Raw genomic sequence first — 24359 nt, forward strand, 5'->3', positions numbered from 1 at the left:
AAATCCTAAGTATCTTTTTCAGTCAATCTTCTTTGTGTCTCCATGTTTCTACTCAGTACATTTGTTTCTTCTAGTTTCCTTGATGGACAGGATGTAGTCATGGTAGCTGTCTGGTTATCCTGCTGTTCTATCATGTGGGCCGCTTTGTGTTGTTTCTGTTCTCCCCTCCCTCACACAGTGCTGGGGTTCAGACCTGGGGCTTTGTGTGTGCTAGGCAAGCCTGCTGCCATTGTGCTGTCTGTAACCCCAGCCTCTGGCTTAGCTTTTCTCATTTTAGTGACACTTTCCTATATTGTTTGTCTAATAATTCTTGAATTGCTTCCAGTCATCACGGCCAGTACTTTTTATCTTGTTAGATGTGTTTGTTGTCCCTACATATTTTTGAGCTTTGTTTTGGGATGCAACTGAACCACTTGCAGACAGTGTGATCCTCTGGTTTCTTGTTTTCACATTTGTTAGGTCCAGCTGTGATTGATTTGATTTCTGATCACTTTATCTTCTCTACATAGCAAGATCATTCTTAATACAAAAGCGTGTGTATTTATTATAAAAACATAAATTCTGATTTTGAGACACTATCGTGAGTTGTGACCCAGTAAGTTCTCAACTGGTTTCTTTTTTTTGGGGTGGTTGCTTTTTAGGTCTTAGTGGTTTTTCACACATTCAAGCTGTCCAGTACTCACCTGTTATTGAGGAAGAGTCTGTGTAGGTCTCCAGAGTTTTCTCTCTGTGTCCAGCTCTCTCTTATAATGTTTTGTCTGTGTTCTTTCTCTAGGCAACCATGAGTTCTGCTAATCTGTAGGTTTTTTGTTTTTGTTTTTGTTTTTTTTTTTTTGCCCCTTTGTGTTCTGAAATCACTCTTCTCAACTGGACATTACTGGGGTTTTGCTTACTTGTGACCTAAACTTTTTTTTTTTTTTTTTTAAATCAAGTCAGCCTTAGTAATGTTAGGGCTTAGATCATGATTTATAGTCTCTGAGGAATCACTTTTTTTTTTAACTGCTGTCTAGTGTCACTTGAGTGCTTATTTTATATATGTTTGTCTAGCTATCATTTTAGGTAAGTGGATAAATTAATACACATTTCTCTCCTGTCACAGAAAGTGTAACAATTTATGAGATACTTAAGGGTGCGTTATGTCCCTTTGTTCCTAAATATTTGTGCTTGTGTTTTCTAAGAATGTATCTGCTATATAATTAGAATAGTTTAGTCATAATACATGTTACTGTTTAAATATCGTTAAAAATAAATTTTCTGGCTGGTGAGATGGCTCAGTGGTTAAAAGCTCTTGCTATGCAGTCTAACAATGTGACTTCCATCCTGGAAGCCCTGTGGAAAGCTGAGTGAGGTCATGTGCAGCTATAATCCACAGTGAGATGGGAGGCAGAGGCATGATAGTCACCTGGAGGCAAACAGCCTGGCCTGGAGCATGGCAGAAGCGAGGTAGAAAGGAGAGAAGCAACTCCTATTGGTTGACCTCCGACCCACCACATAGCCCCTTCAATAACAAACATGACACCCCGACCTGGTCTGAATAGCCAGCTTTTCCCAGCAGTCCTGTTTCTAACTAGAGTTGGCTATACAGGCCAGAATCTACAGCTGCCTGGCTTTATGTGGGCTCTGGGAATCTGAATTCCAGTTGTCTTCATGTCTGTGTGATAAGTATTTATTCGTTGAGCCATCTCCCAAGTCTCCAGCTCTTGTCCACTGTTCCAGTAATGGCCTTTTCTGAAAAATGTTGCTTTTTTTACCTTGACCCAAAATTAAGTCTGGAATCAGTCATTTCATTTAGTTTTTGTTTTTTCAGTAAACTTTAGTTTAAAACATAAACAGGAAATAAAATACTAAATGAAATATACTACAGTTTTATCATGTATTTCTCTAAAAGAGTAATTAACTACCTTTTCCATGTGTTTAATAGCTATTTTATTTTATTTTATTTTTTTATTTTTTATTTTTGTAGTTTTGGAGCCTGTCCTGGAATTCACTCTGGAGACCAGGCTGGCCTTGAATTCACAGAGATCTGCCTACCTCTGCCTCTCGAGTGCTGGGATTAAGGATGTGTGCCACCACCGCCTGGCCGCTATTTTATTTTTTAGAAATATATTTATTTTTATTTATGTGCATATGTATGTGTGTGTCTCGTGGATGTGTGTATATATGTGCACATTGTATGCAGGTACCCACAGAGTCCAGAAGGGGGAGGTAGGTCCTTTGGAGCTGGAGTTACAGGTATTTGTGAGCCATTTAGTGTAGGTGCTGGCAGCCAAACTTTGGTGTTCTGCAAGAGTAGCGAAGACTTAACCACTGATCAGTCTCTCCAGCTACTGTAACTATTTTACTTCTTTTGCTTTACTCTATACAGAAGGTCATTTTTACTTTGTGTTTTGTTGATCATTAAAATTCCAGCTGTGTAGTATTGTTCAACTCTGTTTCTATCTATTATATGACATAGATAATCCTCAATACAATTTAGTTGAAGGGAGATATTGACTTAATCTCTTTAACACAAAGTAGATAGAAATATTAGCAGTACTCATATACTACCCTAAAATTTTTTGATGATCTAGAGTTAATAGTAGCCACATGATACAAACATTGTGTATGTAATATATTGGTTATATATAATAGTATATAATTTATATTGTAATTCTCAGGAGATAGAGTTCTTATATACCATTTGATTTGAAATGTGAATTTGTTATAACTGAAGTGATATATTAAGGCACAAGTTGAACCTCATGAGTATTTTCCTAATGTGTAGAAGTGGAGGAAGCACTAGGTTAATTTATGAATGGTACCCAGTTGAACCAAGTTGCTTAGGACACATTTCAGACAAGCACTACAATCCTTTGCTGGCTGCCGTTGTTTGCTCTTTTAATATGAGCCAAGCTTGTCTGCATGTAGTACTGCAGCTTGCTTTTCTCATAAGATAATCTTTTCTACCACGTCCAGGAACTCATGGGAATAATCCTTCTAAAACCCACTTTCACCAGTATATTTCTAGTCTTTTCAAGAGAAAGTGCAATGTTTATTGTAGTATATTTCTTAATCCCTTAATATATGTGAATCTGTATGAAGTTGCTGTATTTTTAAATGCATTTTTGATTAATGTTTTGAATATTATCCTTGTAACACATCTGTAAACCCTGTGACTTTTAGTGTTTACTTTTGTACAATGAAGAGATTGTTAGTGACAGAAATGTTTTGTTACAACAGGACTTGTACGGTGGAATTACTCAGGGAGGTTTGACCCCATGACAGAGGTCTCAGAAGCATGCTGAATTCTGGTCATAGACTCCCCAAACTGATGTTTCCAAAAGGCTCAGTTAGTTTTGTTTATAGCCAGGCTAGAGACCATTTGGAGCAGGCGGACCAATATTTAAAGAAAATGCAGAAAGGTTTTTATGAGTGGGGCACATCTAAAGATTCCTTTGTACTTGGAGTTGAATCTTTGAAAACTCTGTTTTAGGGAAATTTAATGAGTTGCTTTCTGGCTTTTTGTATCCCCTAAGGACTCAGAGACTCCAGAATTTTCCTTACATAACAGGCAAGCTTAAATAAAAACTGTTGCTTCAGAGGATCGTTTATTTTGAGTTATTGTGTAGTGCAGAAACTATGCATTCTTCATGGAATTTTAATGTTGAATTTTTGAAAAAAATTCAACCAAGAGGAAAGCAAGCAAGTACTTGGAGGTAATATAATCTATAGCACAAAGCTGTTTCCGACAGCTATTATTTAGGTATTTTTCAAGCTTGAGTCATCTTGGTGACTGTTTCCAATGCCGTGCTGTAATTATAGGCCCAGGAGTAGCTGGTTCTTTGACTCAGTGTCTTAGAATACATACTTTTGGTATAATAACACTTACATTACTGCCTGTGTTGGAAACTGATTCCTCTCACCACAAGTCTGCTCGTTCAAAGGTGAGGGCGAGAAAGGACATGTGCTTTTCTCACAGGTGTACATTTTCTTCAAAAATTAAAAGAAAATTATGTGCATGGGTGTTCTAGCTGCTTGTATTTTTTTTGCACCATATGTATGCAGTGTTCATGGCTGCCAGAAGAGGGCGGAGCTCCCCTGAAACTGGCTAGAGATTGCGTGGACCTGAATTACTGACGGCTGTGAGCCATAATGTAGGTGCTGGGAATCAAGCCCGGGTCCTCTGGAAGAACAGCCAGTGCTCCCATCCGCTGAGCTATCTCTAGCCCCCAAAGGAGTACGTTTTCTCCTGTGTGTAGTTTTTGTTTTCAATAAGCTGGGCATGTAGTTTACTTTTTAAGTATTATATTGTCATTTCAGGATAATTGATACTGTTGACCTCTGTGGGTTTCCAAAGCACAAAACTGTCATTTTCTCATTTATATTGATTATTTTATACCGCTGGGATTGTATTTAGTACATGCAGCTAACCTCTTTTTGATAGTTGAGGAGAAGGAAAATTTTCTAAATGGAATCATTTTTAAACTGTAATTTAAAAGTGGTACATTCATTTTTAGGTAAATCTTATTTTTACAAAATAAGAAAATAAAAAGTACATAAATACTTTAAAATCACAGTGTCCAAGTAAAAGTAGTATTATGTGAGTATTTTAACCATATTATTGCAAATTCTGAATGATGTTATAAAATTAAAAAAATCTCAGGTTAGTATTTTGTTTTTCTGGAGCACAGGAATGTGTGCTATCAGTATCTCTATCTTAACTTGGTCTGGTTCTCAGTTATCCAGTGTTGGGTTTAGATTGCTTCCGTAAGATGTTTTCTTTCTTAATTCCTCCTTTAATGGAGATTCTAAAGGGTTACCATTATTTTAGTTAGTTTAAAACAAAACTATAGTGAGAAGTCTCTTTGATTTTCACCTCTGCAGCTTTGTAGCAAAGCATGCCATGTCAAGAATGACATGAATTGACCTAGAAAGACTTCTTCACTTGGTTGTAATCATGCTACAAAGTAGCTGGTGTGTGTGTGTGTGTGTGTGTGTGTGTGTGCGCGCACACACACACACCCACACACCCACACCCCACATTCAGTTACAGCACTCCATATGGGGCCTGATCCACAGTGTGAGATGCTGAGAGTCGGACCACAGAGGCTGGCTTTAGAAGGAGTGAGGTTGGATAGATGTAATAGAGGCCATCAGGTTTTTGTTTTTTGTTTTTTTTTCCTCTTGTGTGCTGCACAGGACTTGAAAGAAGAAAACAGCGTTTATTTGATAGAACTTTTCTTCTTTTCTTTACTTCCCCTCCCCTTTCTTTCCTTCTTTTTTCCCTCCTGTCTTAGGGTTTCTATTGATATAAAAAGACACCATGACCGTGGTGCTGGAGAAGCTGAGAGTTCTACATCTTGATCAACAGATAACAAGAAATGAACTGAACTCGGTCTAGCTTAAGCATAGGAGACCTCAAAGCCCACCCCACAGTGACACTCTTCCTCCAGTGCCACACCTACTGCAGCAAAGACACACCTCCTAATAGTGCCACTCCCTATGTGAGGTGGGCAGTGCAGTAGGGTATTAGGAGGTGTTGAGGGCCTTGTAAGGTGGACAGTGTGCAGTGTGCAGTGTACAGTGGGGTATTAGGAGGTGTTGAGGGTCTTGTAAGGTGGGCAGTGTGCAGTGTACAGTGGGGTATTAGGAGATGTTGAGGACCGTGTGAGGTGTGCAGTGTGCAGTGAGGTATTAGGAGGTGTTGAGGACCGTGTGAGGTGTGCAGTGTGCAGTGGGGTATTGGGCAACACAGGATGCACCTCCATAGGCACGTGTGGCAACCTGACCTAGTTGTGTAGTCTTTAATACTGGCTTCAAGATGGCTCCCCCTAGGCTGCCAGCACTAATATGTAGACTCACAAAAATTTTAAGATGTTTACAGTGCTTTAGAGAATATTTTTGCTTTTGGAAGGCAGAACAAGAACATCGACTTCTTGCGCCTAGCTTATTTATTTAATTACTATTACCTTAATTTACTATACATGCCACATGCCTTTTCTCAATATGTTTTTAGGATTAAAATGCCAGATAAAAAGATAATTATGCAAGTTATTATTGCTGTTTATGTTTTAAGACAGTATTTATGTTCTGTTCTATGGGTTTTAATACTTAAATATTTAATTAAGTATTCAGTTAAAAGTAACTAATTAAAAGAGATGTTAATGAATTGATTACATCAGTTTTTTGTTAGTTTTGAGTCAGGATTCCACAGTGTATTCACAGCTGGCGAACTCATTTTGTAGTTCATGTTGGCCTCAACCCTGTGATAGTTCATGTTCTTCTCCTTTCTGTACTGAGATTATAGACATGAGCTACCATGTGCACGTTGTTAAGTTTTAGATCTCAAAGGAAGTGGTACTTGAGTTTTAAACTATTCTGTGGTATCTAAAGAGCAGGTTAGCTGCCATATTTTCATATTTGGAAGGAAAAATGATGAGTTCATAGGCCATATATCCTGTTTCATGTACATTGCGGTATTCTGCATAGGCTCTCATTGACAACTGAAGCATGTGTTCTTGAAGATGTTGAATACAGATCCTAGTTCATTGTGCAGTTTTACAGAAACCTGCTGTTTATAATGTAAAGGCTGTTATAAAGTGAACATTTATAACTTTTGAACATTTAAATCATACTTAAGTGGAAGCTTCTAATTATCTTTATTATTTTTAAAGTCTTGGCTACTGATGATTCAGCAGACGGAGCAGCTTAGTAGGATAATGAAGACCCACGCCGAGGATCTGAACTCTGGGCCCTTGCACCGGCTCACCATGATGATCAAGGACAAGCAGCAGGTGAAGAAGAGCTACGTAGGCATTCACCAGCAGATAGAGGCGGAGATGATCAAGGTTGGTCCAGCTCTAGTTGGTGTTCTCATGAGTTTCGTTTAGAACTTATGTTAATATTTTGTCCCGTTTGGCCTTAAAATTGTCATTTCCTGACAAGAAATGTTTGATGTGTTTAGTAATACTTTATTGTGTACAGAATATTGCTGATTGTAAGATATCATTCCACTACCAACACAGAGAAAACATACCAACCATTATGCTCTGTCTCAGAGATCTTGTAGTAACTTGGAATATGTATTTTTTTGTTTACTGAAATAGTTTTTAGGGCTGGAGAGATGGCTCAGCGGTTAAAACATTGGTTGCCCTTCCAAGGACCCAGGTTCAATTCCCACTTAACAGCTCACAACCATCTGTAACTCCAGTCCAAGGGGATCTGACGCCCTCTTTTGGCTTCAGTGAGCATTGCAAGCACATAGTATACAGATATGGCAGCAAAACCCTCAACATACGAGAAATAAAATAAACTTTGAACAAAATAAAAAGAAATTGCTTTTAGCCTATATAAAAATTAAATATGTATGTATTTCCTTGTATTAGTAATAACTTAGTGTATTCCTTAGTTTTTTGCATTCATAGTTTGTCTCTTCTTGGTAATTTCTTACCATTTATTGAAGAGCTTTGATTGTCCAAACAGAAGAGCCGCATGGTCCCTCTAGCTGTCCCCCAGGTCACTACCCCTCTTTTGCTTTATGTAGTCTCACGCTTCCTCCCAGTATTGGTTCATTTAAAGGAAACCCCAGTATCATTTTGTCTCAACATTTTAGTGTATGTTGGTAATGAAAGGGTTCCTTTTGAAAATAAGAACATTTTCATTAATCCACTTAAGAATGACAGAAGTCAGTATTACTAAATACCCAGTGTTTAAATACTTGCGCAGTAAGTGGTTTCAATTGGTTTATTTTAGTCAGGATCTGGTCTGAGACATGAGTTGTATTTGAATAATTGCGTTTCAGTCCGCAGTTTGGTCTTCCTGTTTATTTTTGAAAAATACCATTTACTAACTAAAAGAATTAGATAATTTGCTATATGCAATTGAATTCCTTCAATTTTGAATTTTTCTTTCATTCTTTTTGTTTGTTTGTTTGAGATAGGGTCTCACTATGTAGCCTTAGCTGGTTTGGAACTCCCTCTGTAGAGCAGGCTGGCCTTGGACTCACAGAGCTCTGTCTGCATCTGCCCCCAAGTGCTGGGGTTAAAGGCATGCACTACCACACAGCTCGATTATGAAGTTTTTGATAAGCACCTTAGAAAACCCATTCTTTTATCTGCTTATTTTCCTATAAATTTGAAATTAACTAGGCCTAGAAGCTTTGTTTGGTCAAATAGATTGTTAATGTCGTGTAGATTTCCTGTTGTTTCATATCAGCGTGTTTTTCTTTTTATGATATTGAACCTTACTAATTAGTTCCGCAGTCGTTGGCGTCATCTGTCAGATTTCCCCCTTAACTCTTTTATCTAGTGGCCTTAGATACTACTGATTGATGTTCTGTGCTTAGGGCAAGTATGAGTGTGTTGTTTATAAACGTGTGTGTTGTTTATGTGCTGTGTGTGTACGTTGTGTGCATGTTGTATGTGTGCGCGTGTGCCTGGGTAGGCTAGAGATAGATATCAGGGGTCCTCAGTTATTCTCCAGGGTGATTTTTTGAGACAGGGCCTTTCAGTGAGCCCGGGCTTGCCATTTAGGCACACTAGCTAGCCTGCGTACTTCTGGAATCCTTTGTCTCTGCCCCTCCTCCCAGGGCTGGAGTTACAGGCATGTGCTCCATGCCTGGCTTTTACATGGGTACTGGGATTGGAACTCAGGTGTTTTGCTTTCATGACAAGCATTTTACTGACTAAACCATCTCTCCAACCACAAGGGCTAGTATTTTATTGGTCTTTTTACAATAGAAAGTCTTTTACATCTTTTATTTCTTAATGCAATTTAACAAACAATTTCCTGTTAAGTAAAATTTGGGGAGTGAGGTGGGCAGTGTGGTGACCTATGCTTTTAATCTCAGCACTTGGGAGGCAGGGGCAGGTGGAGCTCTGTGAGTTCGAGGCCAGCCTGGTCTACACAGGGAGTTCTAGGGCAGCAAGAACTATGTAGAAAGATCATGTCTCAAAGGAAAAAAAAAAGAAGAAGAATCTTTTTGCAACTATTTCTATACCCTAGAATACAGTATGTATAGGGAAAAGCCAAATAAATACTTTTTTCTAATCAATTTTTTAGTTTGCAAAATAATGAATCAGTTCTTGAACTGATTAAAAAATTAATTAAAAAGTTAAGCAGTATTTTTTTCTTGAAAGGATAGTGATTTGAATTCATTTATGTTTACCTCTTAGTTGTTGAATTTTTGCTTTTTATTTATGCACAAAATGCCGTCTGTGTCATCAAGATCATTGGTGGGTATAATTTCTTTTAAACATTTACTTGAAAATTGCTAGTGCTCATTTTTGCAAGTTTTTTTTTAAATGAATGTATTTTTTGAGACTTAAGTGCTTGTGTATAATACAGTCTGGTTCCACTCAACACCCCAGACTCTCCAACCTTTCCTACCTAGTCCTCCCCTCCAAGGAAGTCCACCTTCTACTCAGTTCCTTTTGATTTTGACCCACCGAGTTTGAGTTTAACTTGGGCACCAACATGGGTATGGAGAGAACTGGTTACCCCGGCTGTACCACTGAAGACAATGACTTCCTAGTCCCCAGCAGCTGTCAACTTCTAGTAGCTCCTTTGGGAGGAACTGGGCTCCAAGAGCCCTTTCCTCATCCATGACTGAACGTTGACAGGTCCAGTCCTGTGTTGGCCCCGTGCAAGTAACACTGCTGGAGTGGTGCGTGCTGTGGCCGTGCTTGTTCAGAGGACAGTTCTTGTGTCCTGCTCCCGCCCTCTGGCTCCCACATTTTCTTCTGTACTATCTTCTGAGATGTTCCTTGAACCTCAGAAAGTGTGGATGGAGACATGCCTTAGAGGGCTGAGCACTTGGCAGTCACTTCTCAGCACCTTGAATCTGTGCTTAATTACCGCCCACTGCAAAAGAAGCTTCCCCGATCAAAACTGGGGCAGCATTAGTACACAGGTGTAAATACAATTATTTTTATAAGCACTCACTCCTAGAGTCTGTGACCTTCCCAGCCACGTAGGCTTTGATCAGGTCTGTAGTATGAAGCATGAACTCTCTCCTGTAAGAGTAGAGTTGGCTATCTCCATAACAGCCATATCACTGGAGCAGCAGTGGAGATGTTTGCCTGGTGGGTCAGTGTTGTTGCATGTAAGGTCCACAGTTGCTTTACACCCTCAGTAGTGTTTCTTTCTCAGCTGCTTGCACAGCACCTTCTTATACTATGAAAGCTAGCTGACAGGGTCTGAGTGTGCAGCTCATTCCAGCTTGGTTCCCCTATGCCCCATAACCAAAGTGATATCATCTGCAGCTGTCATCTCAGGAGAATTTTGCCATTTAGGAGAAATGGAAATATCCTGTATTGTTTTGGGGGCCTCTGATACCTTCATGGCCAACCACTTGTAGAAAGGTATTCCATACCCAGTATTGGGATTTTGTTGAAAAGTCTATGGCTTCTATCCTTTATCTACCCATGCAAAGTGCTTCCATTCAATCTTTCTCTGTCTCTGTCTCTGTCTCTGTCTCTGTCTCTGTTTCTCTCTCTCTCTCTCTCTCTCTCTCTCTCTCTCTCTCTCTTAACTAATAAAGTAGTAGGTTTCCATATGATTCATTTATATGCCCTTTGGTTAACCCTTTCCCTGCCATGTAGTCATCTTCATTCCTCCAACCCATCCTTGTTGATAACCCTTCCTTAAACCTTGTTTAAACCTACTATTTCCTCCCTTTACTTTCATCTCTCATGTATTATATTATTCCTACCTGTTAATAACTCCTCCACATGATCTACATGTAGCTTCCCAATCTCTTCAGACATTCTAAATTAGACAAATCTAAAAAATTGAAATTATGATATCCTTGAAAAATAACACCCAACATTTGATGTACTGGGCCTGGGTTATCTCAATATAATACTTTCCCGTTCTATTCATTTTCCTGAAAATTTTATTATTAGTTTTACTTATAGTGCCATAAATTCTATTTATACGTACCACATTTTTCATGATCCATTCATTGGTTGGTAGATACTTAGTTATTTCCTAACTGTTCTTAATCAAGTAGCAATAAACCTTGATGTGCAAGTACCTGTGTAGTAGGCTATAGGGTCCTTTGGTAGTATGGCAAGGAGTGACATAGCTAGCTTGTATGATAGTTATGTTTTTAGTTTTTTGAGAAACCTCTGGACTGGCTTCCATAGTTGCTGCTCCCCTTTACATTCCTGTATTGTATATTGGGAGTTCCCACTGATTCCTTTCTTGGTATGTTTGTTGTTGGTATATAGGAAGGTTGCTGATATTTGTCTTATGTTTTATGCTTCCACTTTGCTGAAAGTTTATCAGCTCTAGTTTCTGGTGAAGTCTCCGAGGTCTCTCTTATATACATCATACACTCTTTTGCAAGTTTTTGATGCTATCCATTTCTTTAGTCTTAGGTATATTAGAAGATTTTCAGATGACTAGGAGTCATGATTGCCTTTGTCTCATATTAGAATTCATTTTGACAACAGAGTCAAGATAATTATAATTAGTAACTCAATTCTTACAAGCTTGAACTGACCCATTTGATGACTGTTGCCTGGCAAACAGTCACTGTCTCTGCAAATGGAATGCTTTCTTGTCTCAGAGATGCTAAACTATGAAGAATATAGCAGTACTAACACTTACAAACAAAAACAAATTAGAGCTGCTAACATACAATTTAAAGTTCATTTTCTTTTTTCAGTTTTTTTTACTCACAGAAAATACATCTGGATACAGAAAATTAATTTATTGTTTTAAAGGAAATTTAGAATACATTCTCTTATTTTTCCTTTAGCTTTTTCCTGTTTTTAATAAGTCAGTTATTTTGTATAATTAAAACCATTTTGTGGCTGCTCTCCCAGAGTGCTCAGTTCAGTTACCAGCACTCACATGTCAGTTCATGACTGCCTGTAGCTCTAGTTCTAGGCCATCTGGTGCCATCTTCTGATCTCTGCAAGTACTAGGCATATGTGCGGTACACTTACGCACATACAAGCATTCACATATACATATAAAATAAATAATCTTAATAAATATGCTTTTTGTTTGCCTTTAAATTTTTACAAGAAGTAAAATTATCATTATTATTATCATTATTATTTTCAAATTATGGATAAATTATATACATGTTGAACATATTCTTCCCTTCCCTCCTTTCTCTTTCTCATATTCTTTCTCCATTTTTTTCTTTTAGACAATTCTATTTCTACTTTCATTTCTACTTTTTAAATAAGTGATTTCACATGGCTATGTAAAGTTTAAGAAGTACAAATGTGAGAAAACATGATGCTTATTATTTGGAATGTGGCTTAATTTGCTTAATATGGTTGTCTCTGGTTGACAGCCGTTTCCCTGTGTAGATAGCATGACTTCACCCTTCTTTCTGGCTATAAAGAATATCATTTTGTATATATACCACATTTCCTTACCCATTCCTTTGTTTTTGTTTATCTACTGTGGTTCTGTTTAGCTGCTATGAATTGTCTCACAGCAAACATTAATGTGCAGGTATCTTTGTGTTATGTTGAGTAGGAGTCCTTTGGGTAAATATTCAGGAATGGTATATGTGGGTCATATGGTAGATAATTTCTATTGTTTTGAGAAACCTCCATAATGTTTCCTTAGCAGTTGGAGTGGCTTAGTTTTTCAGCAGTGTATAAGGGTTTCCTGTGTCCACATCCGAAGCATCATTTGCTCTTGTTTTCTTAATGACTGCCTTTCTGACTGGGGCAAGGTAGAAACTCAGTGTATTTCTTTACCAGAAGAAACGGAGATTTGTTAGGAAACATAAAGAGTCACTCTCAGTGGTTTTGCCGCTGTGCAGGGAACAGTACCCTCCATGTAGTTTGGATTTGCATTTCTTTGGTGACTCAGCAGTTTTTGTGCTTATTGGCCATTTGTACTTCACCTTTGCTAACTGCCCATTCATTTCATTTCCTCAGGCCATTTATTGAATAGGTTGTTTGTTTTGTTTTTTTACTGTCCTTTGTATATTCTAGACGTCTTTAGTCACATGTATAGCTGCCAAAAATTAAAGTTAATTTTAAAGGCATAGATCATATTTTTGCACAATGAAAATTGATTTCTTAGCCTTTGGATTATAGATGATTTGTCAGGAACTAGTCTCGACAAAAACACCTCTTGCCAGGGTAGAGGTGTGGGGATTTAGAAATATTAGTAAAGTATATGAAGACACGTGTGAAAATAATAAAATAGAAAATATAGAATAGTACCGGGAGGGAGTTCCAGTGAGTACTGAAATCACCTGCATTTAATTTCCAGTTGCTGACCCCAAAAGGTAGGAGTAAGACCAAAAATTACATTAACATGATATAAGGAAATGAACAGATCAGTTGAAGGTTGCGGGCTACATCTATAGTTAAACATTTTGTTGCTAGAACAAGTCAAGCTCATACTCTAGACCAAAACATTCTGTAGGCAAACCACTCTCTGGGTGGAATCCAATGTTATCTCCATAAGGGAGTAGAAACTTAGTTGGATTCATAGACTTTTGCTTGAAGTAGAAATATATCTACTTTTCTATTCCTGAAATATAAGGTCTAGATATTAGCCACACCTGTTGACAATAACCTTGAGAGAGCAGAACTCTCTGTTCTAAATCTAGGTGGGACCTTTGAGGTAGAAACACAATAACCTTGAAGGAGTAAGTTCCAACTCTCTGACCTTTGGTCAGCGCGAAAATAGGCTCACGTTTTTTGGACCTCTGCAATGATTATTATGTTATTCTTTTTTCTTTTTTCTACTTTTTAAATTTTGAGATTATAATATGATTACAGCATTTCTCCTTTTCCTTTCCTTTCTCTGAACTCTCCTATATATACTTCCCAGCTCTCTTTCAGTTTCAAATTCATGGTCTCTTCATTCTTTAATTGTTATTTTGCACCCACACTCAAACCACACACACGCACGCACGCACACACACCCACTTCCAAATATAAACTAAACTGTTCTATATAATATTACTTGAGTGTATATTTTCATGGCTGACCATTGGTACATGGACCACCCCGCTCCTGGAAATGCTTTTTTTGCTTCTCCTTAATAAATCTACATTTGCACCCTTATATACTGCAGAACACTAAGACTCAAGGTTCATTGTGGAAGATGGGGAGGGAAGATTGTAGTATCAGGGAGGTTGCTGCCAGTCTCCTAGTGGTGTGGTATTCTTGATTTGTCTTTTAAAGGAAGTTTGTGTTTGTATGTCATATTGAATTTGTCATGGATTTTAAAGCTGAGTTTTAGTTTATCGTCTGTTATTATTTTTTCCGGCAAAGACTAGTCTCCTATTGCCCATAAAATATGCATCATCTAATCTTTAGAATCTAAACTGTTGACTCATTTAAATGTAAACACTTAAAAGTTTTTCTGCATATTATTTCCTTGACAGGTCACAAAGACAGAATTGGAGAAATTAAAATCCAGCTATCGACAATTAATAAAAGAAATGAATTCTGCCAAAGAGAAATATAAAGAAGCCTTAGCCAAAGGTATGACAGCACTGGGAAGAGTGTGTTCTCTGGTGGTTTCTGTTCTGCTTGGCTGATAGGTGTCATTGTAAGAGTAGAATTATCCAATTTCAAGCAATTTACATTCTAAAATCTCAAAATATATCAAAATAGACTGGTTGTCGAGCTGCTGCAAATTCCCTTTTTTGTGTTTTAAGAGCTTCAGAGCGATTCTCATTAGTTCACATTAGCTGTTATGTAGTGTTTGTAAAAGGAAACAAAGAATATGTACATCTCTCTTGCATTCGATTTACTTACTTAATTAGAGTATTAGATGAGAAATATAATGTTCTCTGTTTAGAAGTTTTTTCAAACCTTTTTGCTTATAGCATTAAAACAGAAAAATTGTTTTATGGCTTAACACTGTCATCCTAGCTCAATTTTCATGTTTATGTTTTTTACCTACCTTCCGTGTCTCTTGCTCACTGTCTTCTCCATCCCAACCCTACCAATCCTCATTCTGTTTCCTGCTCAATCTCAGGAGCTCTTTATAGAGAAAATAGATCCTTTACTTTATGTATTTCTGTTCATCCTAACTATTTTGAGATTGGCATATTGTTATTAATTTGGAGTTTTTTTTCTTGTTTCATATACATAATCATTATTCCTTTGCTATTTTAAAGAATACTTTAGGTCCTCAGAAAGCATTCTTTTGAATGCTTAGTCATCTCTCCTGCCCCCAGTGCTGTTTTCTTTTCAGTCTATCTGCATAGTTAACTTGGGAAAGTTGACTGCTTTGTCCTTAGCCAGGCCTCTCCAGCTTGTTAACTGCCTTGTAAACATCCCTGTGAGACCCCACCCAGTGTCAGTGCCAGCTTGAATGACCGCCCCTAAATTTAGTGGTACTCCCCTTTCACATGGCTTTCCTGTCCGTTAGAGAATGGCTAGCAAGGAAAAGAAGTTCATCACTACTCTTGGATACCTGTTTTTAATGATGTGGATTGTTTTGTTTAAACACAAAAATCTATATTGTGGTGTTTTTAATAGCTTTTGTTTTTGTTAATGCTTGCCTTACAGATTCTTTTTGAGCCTGGTGAAACACTATGGTAGCAAACCAATGAGAATGTCTGAAGACAATGCTTTTAATTGCCTCCCTCCCTTCGTCCTTTCCTCTGTCTCTCCATTTTCCTTCTCTGTCCCTCCCTCCCTTCCTCCTTTCCTCTGTGCCCCAGTCCCTCCCTCTGTCTCTCTCTCCTTTTCTCCATCTTCCTCTTTTCTTCCTTTCTCTCTTTATTGTGCTGTAGATAGAACCTGGAGTAAGTGCTTTACCACTCCTTGAGCTGAGCCCCTAAACCCTGAGAAACTCACAAAAACACACATTTACTCAGTCTACATTTATGATGGAAGACTAGTTGAAACCAGGATCATGTGATTTCAGTTTCTGTAGACTTGCTAGTTTTTCTTTTTCCAGTGACGAGCAAGAGTTGATAAAACTTTATTAGTGAAAATGGAAGACTAAAGCACTTTACCCTAACTTTTAGATGGTTAGTAACCCACACGTTCTTTTCTCATTTATACTTAGAGTTATCTATTTGTTCTCAAACATTTTGAACCCACTGTTTTCCCCATATGTTCATGCTATGGAAATATACATCAATTTCACCTGTATTTTTTGTTTAGGCACTTAAGATTCTAGATGTAGCACACTTAAAAAACTAGTTAAAAAGGTGTTTTAAAATGTTATATTATGTGTATGAGTGTTTTGCCTATGTATAGGTTTGTATATCATCTGCGTGTCTGGTGACAGGATTCAGAAGAGGGCTTTGGATTCCCTGCAACGAGAGTTAGGGGTGGTTGTGAGCCACCATGTGTGTGTGTGTTCGGAGCCCAACCTGAGTTCCTTTGAGAGAGCAACAAATTGTTTTAACCCCTGAGCCATCTCTTCAACCCCTAAAAAATTGTTTTAAGAATAAATACCATTGGCTGGTGGTGGTGGCGCACGCCTTTAATCCCAGGACTCAGTAGATAGAGGCAAGTGGATCTCTGTGACTTTGAGGCCAGCCTGGTCTACAAGACCAGCCAGGACAGGCTCCACAGCGATACAGAGAAACCCTGTCTCAAAAAAACCAACTCCTCCCACAAAACAATAAATGCCATGAATGCTAATTTCACAAAATTTAAGTGTTGTCATATTGAAACAGATGGTGTTAAATAAAGTGAACTTAAATATGGTTTTGTTGGAAGTTTTATAGTTTACTTGAGGATATAATGAAGAAATGAGAAAAGATATTTAAACAAATTGCTTACTAATTATGGATTTGGCTGCAGCCTAATTGACTTGTGGCTAGAATTCCTCGAGTTTTCTATTTACCCAGCTTCAAAGTATCCGTGCTAGTGTACGCCTCCTCTTGCATGAGTGTAAGCATGAATGCTTCTGCTTTGTCTCTTGTCCGCATCAAGGGAAGGATGCAGAATTATGTCACACAAGCCCAGTAGTGTTAGTTTAGGAAGGCCAGGAGGATCTCATCACTCTGTTTTATTATAAGAGTGGGGAAACAGCCCCTCTTCCTCTCAATTACCCGTTCTCTCTGAGGGATGATAGAGTGCTCAGGATCGGCACGTCTATGTGTAGAAGGAGCAGCGGGCTGCATTCCCGCCTGGATCCTGGTTAGCTTACCCCTGAAATAATTACACAGAAACTGTATTCTTTTAAACACTGCCTGGCCCATTATATCTAGCCTCTTATTGGCTAACTCTTACATATTGATTTAACCCATTTCTAATAATCTGTATGTCCCCATGAGGTCGTGGCTTACTGGGAAAGATTCAGCATGTCTGACCTGGCAGCTGGTCCCATGGCGTCTGCCTCATTGCCTTCTTCCCAGCATTCTGTTCTGTCTACTCCACCCACCTATGTTCTGACCTATCAGGCTAAGCAGTTTCTTTATTAATTAATCAATGAAAGCAACAGAAATACAGAAGACCCACCTACATCATCTATGGCCATCCATTATCCTATGCAGACCAAGTAAGAGGGACCCATTGCTGGAACTGGAGGCAATGGCTTCAGATCTCATTCAAAAGGAAGTTTTTCTGTAATTGGGAAGTAGGTTTTCTTAAATTGCCTCTTCATGCATTATGAATAGTTCTGCAATATTTTATTGCCAATTAAAATTGATTAGATCTTTGAGTTATTTCTTTACAATACTTTAATCATGAAAACCAGTTTGGAATGAGTCCAGCTTTGAGACAGATGGTTAAATTTATGTTTAAATAATCTAAACTTTAAGAAAATAAGCGAGACTTTGTAAAGTCTCTTACTTGATTTCATCAAAGAATTCACTAAATAGACAGCCATCATTTGATTACAGCATTTATATATTAGAGTCATGTATGAGTGGTAGGTGGAAGTCTTCTAGAAAATATTCTGGAATTCTAATTTGTATCATCTAGACTCACCTGATGTCTGAAATGCATTTTGGATATGGTATTTGCTAAAAGCCACAGTGCAGTTCAAACTATGGGTGCTCTCTGAAATGTCCTTCAGAATCTTAAGGTTCGGTTGCCAGTCAGTAGGCTTTGGGAAGTTATTGGATCGCGAGGACTGTGTGCATTAATTTATTGATGGATTCCTAGTTCAGCGCCCTTTGGGAGGCAATAGGCACCGAGGAAGTTGGTCCCAGTGAAGTTGGAATGTGTACATGGGGACTGTCTCCAGCTCCTCTTCCCCCTCCTGCTCCCTCTTCATGGTGTCCTTTTTCCCCAAGGCCACAAACAATGGGACAAGCTAAGCACAGAACAAAACTGTGAGACAAAAGCATCCTTCCTGCTATGAAGTTGAATTTCATCCCAGAGGAAAGCCAGACTAACACTTCCTGATCCCCACTTTTGTTTAAAAGCCTGAAAGTGGGAGATTTTTAAAATCCTACTCATCAGTAGATGACGCATCAGCCGCTCACTCATGGCCTGAGCTTTCCACCGGGGGAAGTTTAATATGACTGGAACCTCATAAGGTGAAGGGCGCAGACACTCTTAGTAACCTATCTGCATTGCGTTAGAGCTGTGCAGAAATGCAGTGACTGCTAAAGGCTGAAATAGAAGTGCTGTGTGTTTTATTTATGTTTTCTATATAAAGTGAAAATGCAATCATTTGTTCCTGCCTTCTTTTTTTTTGTATATCTGAGTGACACACAGAAAAATAGTAAGAGAAGTTACTTCCTTCAACTCATTTTTGTCTACATTTGTGAAGCTATTTAGAAATGTTAGTTTTTGGACTTGAGTCTTAGTTTTGGACTATGAGAGAGAGAAAGAGAGAGAGAGAGAGAGAGAGAGAGAGAGAGAGAGAGAGAGCATCAGAAGCTAATATTAGACAGTATACACTAAACAGCAGATGGCAAATTGTAATATTCCTTTAATTATAAAGTTAAAAATCCATTTAGATTTACATTTAATTTTTAGAAAGCGCTTTTAAATTCATGCATTAAGAATAGTCTCTTTGAACTAGAAATATGGCTCCATACAGAAGAACTTAAGAACGTAAGTTCAGATCCCAGCATCTGCATAAGAAACTGAGTATTGCTATTGACTTATAAGCTAGCACTGGTGGGGCAGAGGCAGGAGCATGCTGCGACTTGGTGGTCAACCAGACTGCCTAAGAACAGTGAGCTCCAGGTTTAATGAGAAACCCTGTTTCAAAGGAAGAAGATGGAAAGTAATAAGGAGAATAACACGTCTTATTTTGGCCTCCACACACATACACATGGGAACAAATACACCCACAAGGGCACAACAAGTACACATGGAAACGCACACACATGCACACTTGCATACACCATCATACAAATTGTGTGTGTATACACATACACAGTAGAATTATTTATTCACTTCTTCCTGTTTGCTAGGTACTGGATTTTGAAGATTGTATAATGTAAAAGAACACAGGTAATTAGCAGGTAGCTGAAACATTAAACAGGGGCTGGAGAAATGTCTCAGCAATGACGAACATTTGCTGCTCCTATAGAGCAGCCAGGTTCCATTTCCAGCACCCATGTAACTATTTACAGCGGTCTGTTAACTCCAGTTTCAGGAGATCTAGCACCCTCTTCTGACCTCTGGGCATTTGGGCTGTACACAGTGCACACATGTACACAGTGCACACACATACATACAGAAAAACACTCATATATGTTGAATAAAAAAATTTTTAAAAATTAAAAATGATTAGTATGGTGGGGAAAGATGAAACAGATAGGTTGATAGGGGTTTGAGGGGATCATTAGGTAAGTCTTATGGAAAAGTAACCATTTAATAAGAGGTAAAGGCAGTAAGGGAGCCCATCAAGTGTTGTTCTAGATGACGAGGACTCTAGGTAGAGGGGCTAGCCTACGCATCCTTAACTGCTTTGACTGCTGAAGAAAGGCATGGATTGAGAAGAGCAGGCGGCACGAGAGCTCTGGGGTATCTCAGGCCATTACAGCTAAACACTCTGGCTCTTCCTCTAAGTGAGATGCCATGCTGTTGGACAACTTTGTGCAGAGAAGTGATGTGAACCAGCGTATTAACAAGATAGTTCTGGTAGACTTACAGGGACCTGCCTGAGGGGGTGAGAAACCTTGGGAGTAAGATTCTACATACTTCAGGCTACTGCAGCAACCTAGTCAGGGATCATTCAGAGTTGTACCTGGATGGAAGGAGGAGTGATAAGAATGGCCAAATTTGGACAATTGATTTTTTAATCGAAAAAACACATTAATTTTATGTATGTGTGCATGTACACATACAGGGGTCTTCTGAGATCTGAAGAGAATATCAGATCCTCTGGAACTGGAGTTCCAGGCAGTTGTGAACCACCAAGTGAGTGCTGAAGACTAAATTAAGGTCCTCCAGAGAGCAGTTCTTAACTGCTGGACCATCTCTTTGGCTCTGACAGCTCATTCATATTATTTATGGTAGTTATATTTTGTAAAGTCACTGAAAACATTGAACTAGTTAATGAGTTGTTAGGGGAGGAAAAGGTTTAATTTATACAAGCAAGATCACATTTTCCATAACCTGGGAATATATATCTTTATTATGTGTGTAGCCTGGCACCTTGTTTAGTGTATGGCTATCATTATTACAACTAGTATCACTATAATCTGTGATTAAACAGAGCTTATCCAGTATGGTGTCTTCTCCATCAAGCACATTACAGTCCTGATTACAGGACCAGTAGACAGCGTATTACACAGTAATGTGAAGAGGATTTAGCCAAGACCACAGAGAGATGGAAAACCAAGTGGGTGAAAATGGATGTGTAAACTCAGGCAGCGCTTCCATTTCCAGCTGCCTAGTGCCAAATAATCACACAGAAACTTATATTAATTACAAACTGTTTGGCCTATAACTGAAACTTATTACTAACTAGCCTTTATATCTTAAATTAACCCATTTCTGTTAATCTCTATTTTACCACGATGCTCATGACTTGTTATCTTATTTTCTGTTTGTCCCACTTGTTCGACAGATGGCTGGTATCTCTCCCGACTTTGCCCTCCTTTTCTGAGTTCTCAGTTTGATGGTCCCACCTAACCTTATTCTGCCTAATATTGGTCAAACAGCTATTGTTATTATCCAGTGAGAGGAATACATATTCACAGCATCCAGGAAGTTCATCCCATAGCAGATGTGTGACACCATATTAACATGGCAAAGTTCATTACAAAGTGATTACAAAGGGAAATAATACCATAACTTTACTGAGAGGAAAGAAGCATATACCACCTTAATCCTCACAGTAACTGTAATAACTTCAAAGAAAGCAAGTTTATTGAGCTCATGGTCCTGGAGTTTCCTACCCAACATCAGATATCACCATTGCTTTGGGCGGTCATGATAGAACAAATCGCTGACATCATGAGCTCAGAAGGAGAGAAAGGATAAAAGACTGGATGCTACAGAGCAGGTACCACTGTTTCAGCCAGGACACACTGGGGACCAAGCCTTTAGCACATGGACCCTTATAGGCTGGTCATTCAAGGTACATTTTAGTACTTGGATAAGGGAGAGGGATATGTCTCTTTTTTAACTTAAATGCTGAACATTGCCATCTGGGCTTGTAGGACAGCACAGCCATTTTCAATATAAGATGACAAAATGCTTATAATTATTCAAATCAAAGCAGATAAAGTAGCACATAGTTGCTTTGTTTGGGAAAGCAATCACTTCTTACTTATTATCAGGGAGTTTGTGCCATACTGTTCAAGAAATGGTAATCAATTCAGAAGTTTATAGTACCAGTGCTTTACTTTCTAGATGAGCTTAATCAGTAGTGTAGCTTGTCTCTCATAAATGTCAGCCTTACATAATTGAGTTTTTCTAGCTTCATAATACTGTTTATGGCATGACATGTTGTATACACACTCTGTTATTACAAAACATTAGACAGATTCATCAACAAGTAGTGGTGAAAGAATTATAATTCAATCTCTCTGAATTTCATTATGTGGAGGAGGAAAAATTGGATGTTTTCCTCCCTGTTAATTGACACATAGAATAATTCCTCTGTTGCTTTAGCTCCTCTCATCGGATCAGGAAACATGCACAGCAACAGAGGCCTGTGAACAACAACTTGTTCACCTGTGTGCTTCATATCACCTTTAATCTTGGGTGTGATTAATTTTAAACTATGTTAGAAAGTATGCTAGTGAGCTAGCTAGAAATGTGTTAGGTGGTGCTTCTTTTTAAACAATAATTTTGTTAAGTGAAAGAATTAACAATTTTTAATCTGGTCTTTATTCAGTTTTAGTTATAGTATACATTAGTGGTCTTTACTGTGATATTTCATGCGTATTTATCCCTGTACTTTGTTCTTACTCTCCCTGCCCACTCCCCTCCATCTCCTGTCCCCCTTCTACTGTTGTTCATCTCACCTAATAATCCTTCTGGCTTCCATGTCGCATAAATCTCATTACCCTTTCTAGTGCCCATCTTTTGTTTTATATACTATTGATTTTGGGGTTTACAGTCTCGGTGTGACTGTAGATATTTATTTGTAAAACACATCTATAAAAGTGCCATAGAGAAGCAGGTCTTCAGAAGTCTGTACCTGTAAGGGAGGCTGTAGTTGATGAACTGGTAGTCGTGTGTCTACCACAAGCATGCTTTACAACCAAAGGGAGATGTGTGGGTAGAGGCAGTGCACTATCTGCCCAGAACCCTTCTAGACTATAACTTCAAATCCTGTTTTAGACCTCAGGGTGTTATTGAATAATTATTAGGTTAATGTAATGGATTATTTATTGGATGCCTTCAAAGGCAGCTTATTTTTTAAGTTTTATTCATGACTGTCAGTAAGCAGTTGGTAATTAGATTTTGACTATAATGTTCCTATTTAGGTTGTTGCTGATATAATATACCTAAATTAGAAAAAAAGCAGCTGTGAAATTAAGTTTGCCTTTATTTTGTATTATTAACACCTTGTGAGCGAGTGCTGTGTATTTATTGAGTCATTCTACACCAGATAGAAAATCAGATGCAGTTTAAAATCTGTGAGAATAGGAAACAGATGGATGGTTTAAATGTCCCAGTGAAAATGTTTGTATGTATGGAGATATGAAAATGTATGGAGATAAGACTTCTGAAGTTAGGAAAAAATTAACCATGAGTTAGGAATTCTAGAGTTAAAGTAAAAAAGTCCCACACAATAGTTCTGAAATGGGGCAGTAAGTGTGGAATCAGTTGGGTTCACTCATCAGGACTTTTAAAGTACAAATGAGTGTCAGATTATACTGCAGTGCTCAGGTGCTCTTAATTGGTAGCTGTGTTTTCTTATGAACATGTAGACTGTGGAAGGGATCTTTTGGCTTGAACTACTCTAGTAGTCCTATGAATTGTGTTGTCAGAATTAAATTGTTTAATTTTAAGTATCAAGCTAGCTTTTAAAAATAGTGAATTGAAACAAAAGAGCAAACCAAGATAGACATTGAAGTGGTCACAGGAAGAACAGCAATCTTGGTAACCTGTGTGGCAGGTGCCAGTACATTACACGCTCACCCAGGCAGTAGTGCCACTTAGCTTCTACTCAAGACTGGGCAGATGGAAGGAAGTCTTGGGCTTTGACTGTCAGCTTCCTACAGGAGTTCACTCCTGTGGGTGGGAGGAACAAGTAGCCATTGTTTAGAGGAAGTTTCAGGGCAATTGATTGACATAGGACTTTCAGTGAACTTTATTTCTGCAAGCAGGATGCTAATACTAGTATTCATGGGTAGAAATACTGTAGACATGCTATTCTCAGAAAAATTACACATTATTCTGTGAAAGAATAAATTCATTGGGATGTCAAAATTATTTACAATTAAATTTGAAATTATTTAATTACAAGTAATAAGATCATTCCAAGGACATACTATTGAGTTAAAACTTCTTTAAGGATTTAGTATAACTGAGGTAAAGTGTTCATTGGATTTTGATAAACATTCTTCCAATCTAAATTTTAAATAGGATGGAATTAAAAAACAAAACAAAGCAAAACAAACAAAGAACAAAGGTAACCAGCTAGGAATAAGAGTTTTTATTGTTATAGTGTTACTAATCTGTATGAGTACCATACTGATTCATGACATAAAATGTCTTATCTTATTGCAGTCAAATCATGTAAAAATTCCATTTTTTGCAGTTTAATTTTTATTAAAATTGAATTACTCTTTTCTGCCACTCCCAGCTCAGAGAAATACAGCACTAGGGTTAACATTTTGTAAAATAATTTATGCAGTTAGTGAGATTCCTCTGCACCGGATCTGGATATTGGTGGGGCCGGGCTTCCTTTGTAAAATAATTCTGCTCATCTTTTTAGGAGAGGTCTGCAGTGGTTCTGGTATTTGGGCAATTCAGATTTGTGGGTCATAGAAGCATGCTAGTCTAAAGGAAGAGTGGTTTCCTTTGTATTTTTATATTTTAGTAGATATT

At 38.1% G+C, this 24359-nt stretch overlaps 1 protein-coding gene across 4 annotated transcripts in view; it reads left to right on the forward strand.

Moving 5' to 3' along the window:
* Fer (FER tyrosine kinase) overlaps nucleotides 1-24359 on the forward strand; it is a 341616-nt gene that overhangs the window by 42007 nt on the left and 275250 nt on the right. For all 4 annotated transcript variants that reach the window (XM_087906023.1, XM_087906015.1, XM_087906014.1 and 1 more), the window contains 2 exons: nucleotides 6654-6827; nucleotides 14357-14456. In XM_087906023.1, the coding sequence (XP_087762149.1) occupies nucleotides 6654-6827; nucleotides 14357-14456 (274 nt within the window). The remainder of the gene's footprint in view (nucleotides 1-6653; nucleotides 6828-14356; nucleotides 14457-24359) is intronic.

Source organism: Myodes glareolus, chromosome 1, assembly GCF_982192425.1.
Source record: "Myodes glareolus chromosome 1, mMyoGla1.1, whole genome shotgun sequence".
NCBI lineage: Eukaryota > Metazoa > Chordata > Mammalia > Rodentia > Cricetidae > Myodes > Myodes glareolus.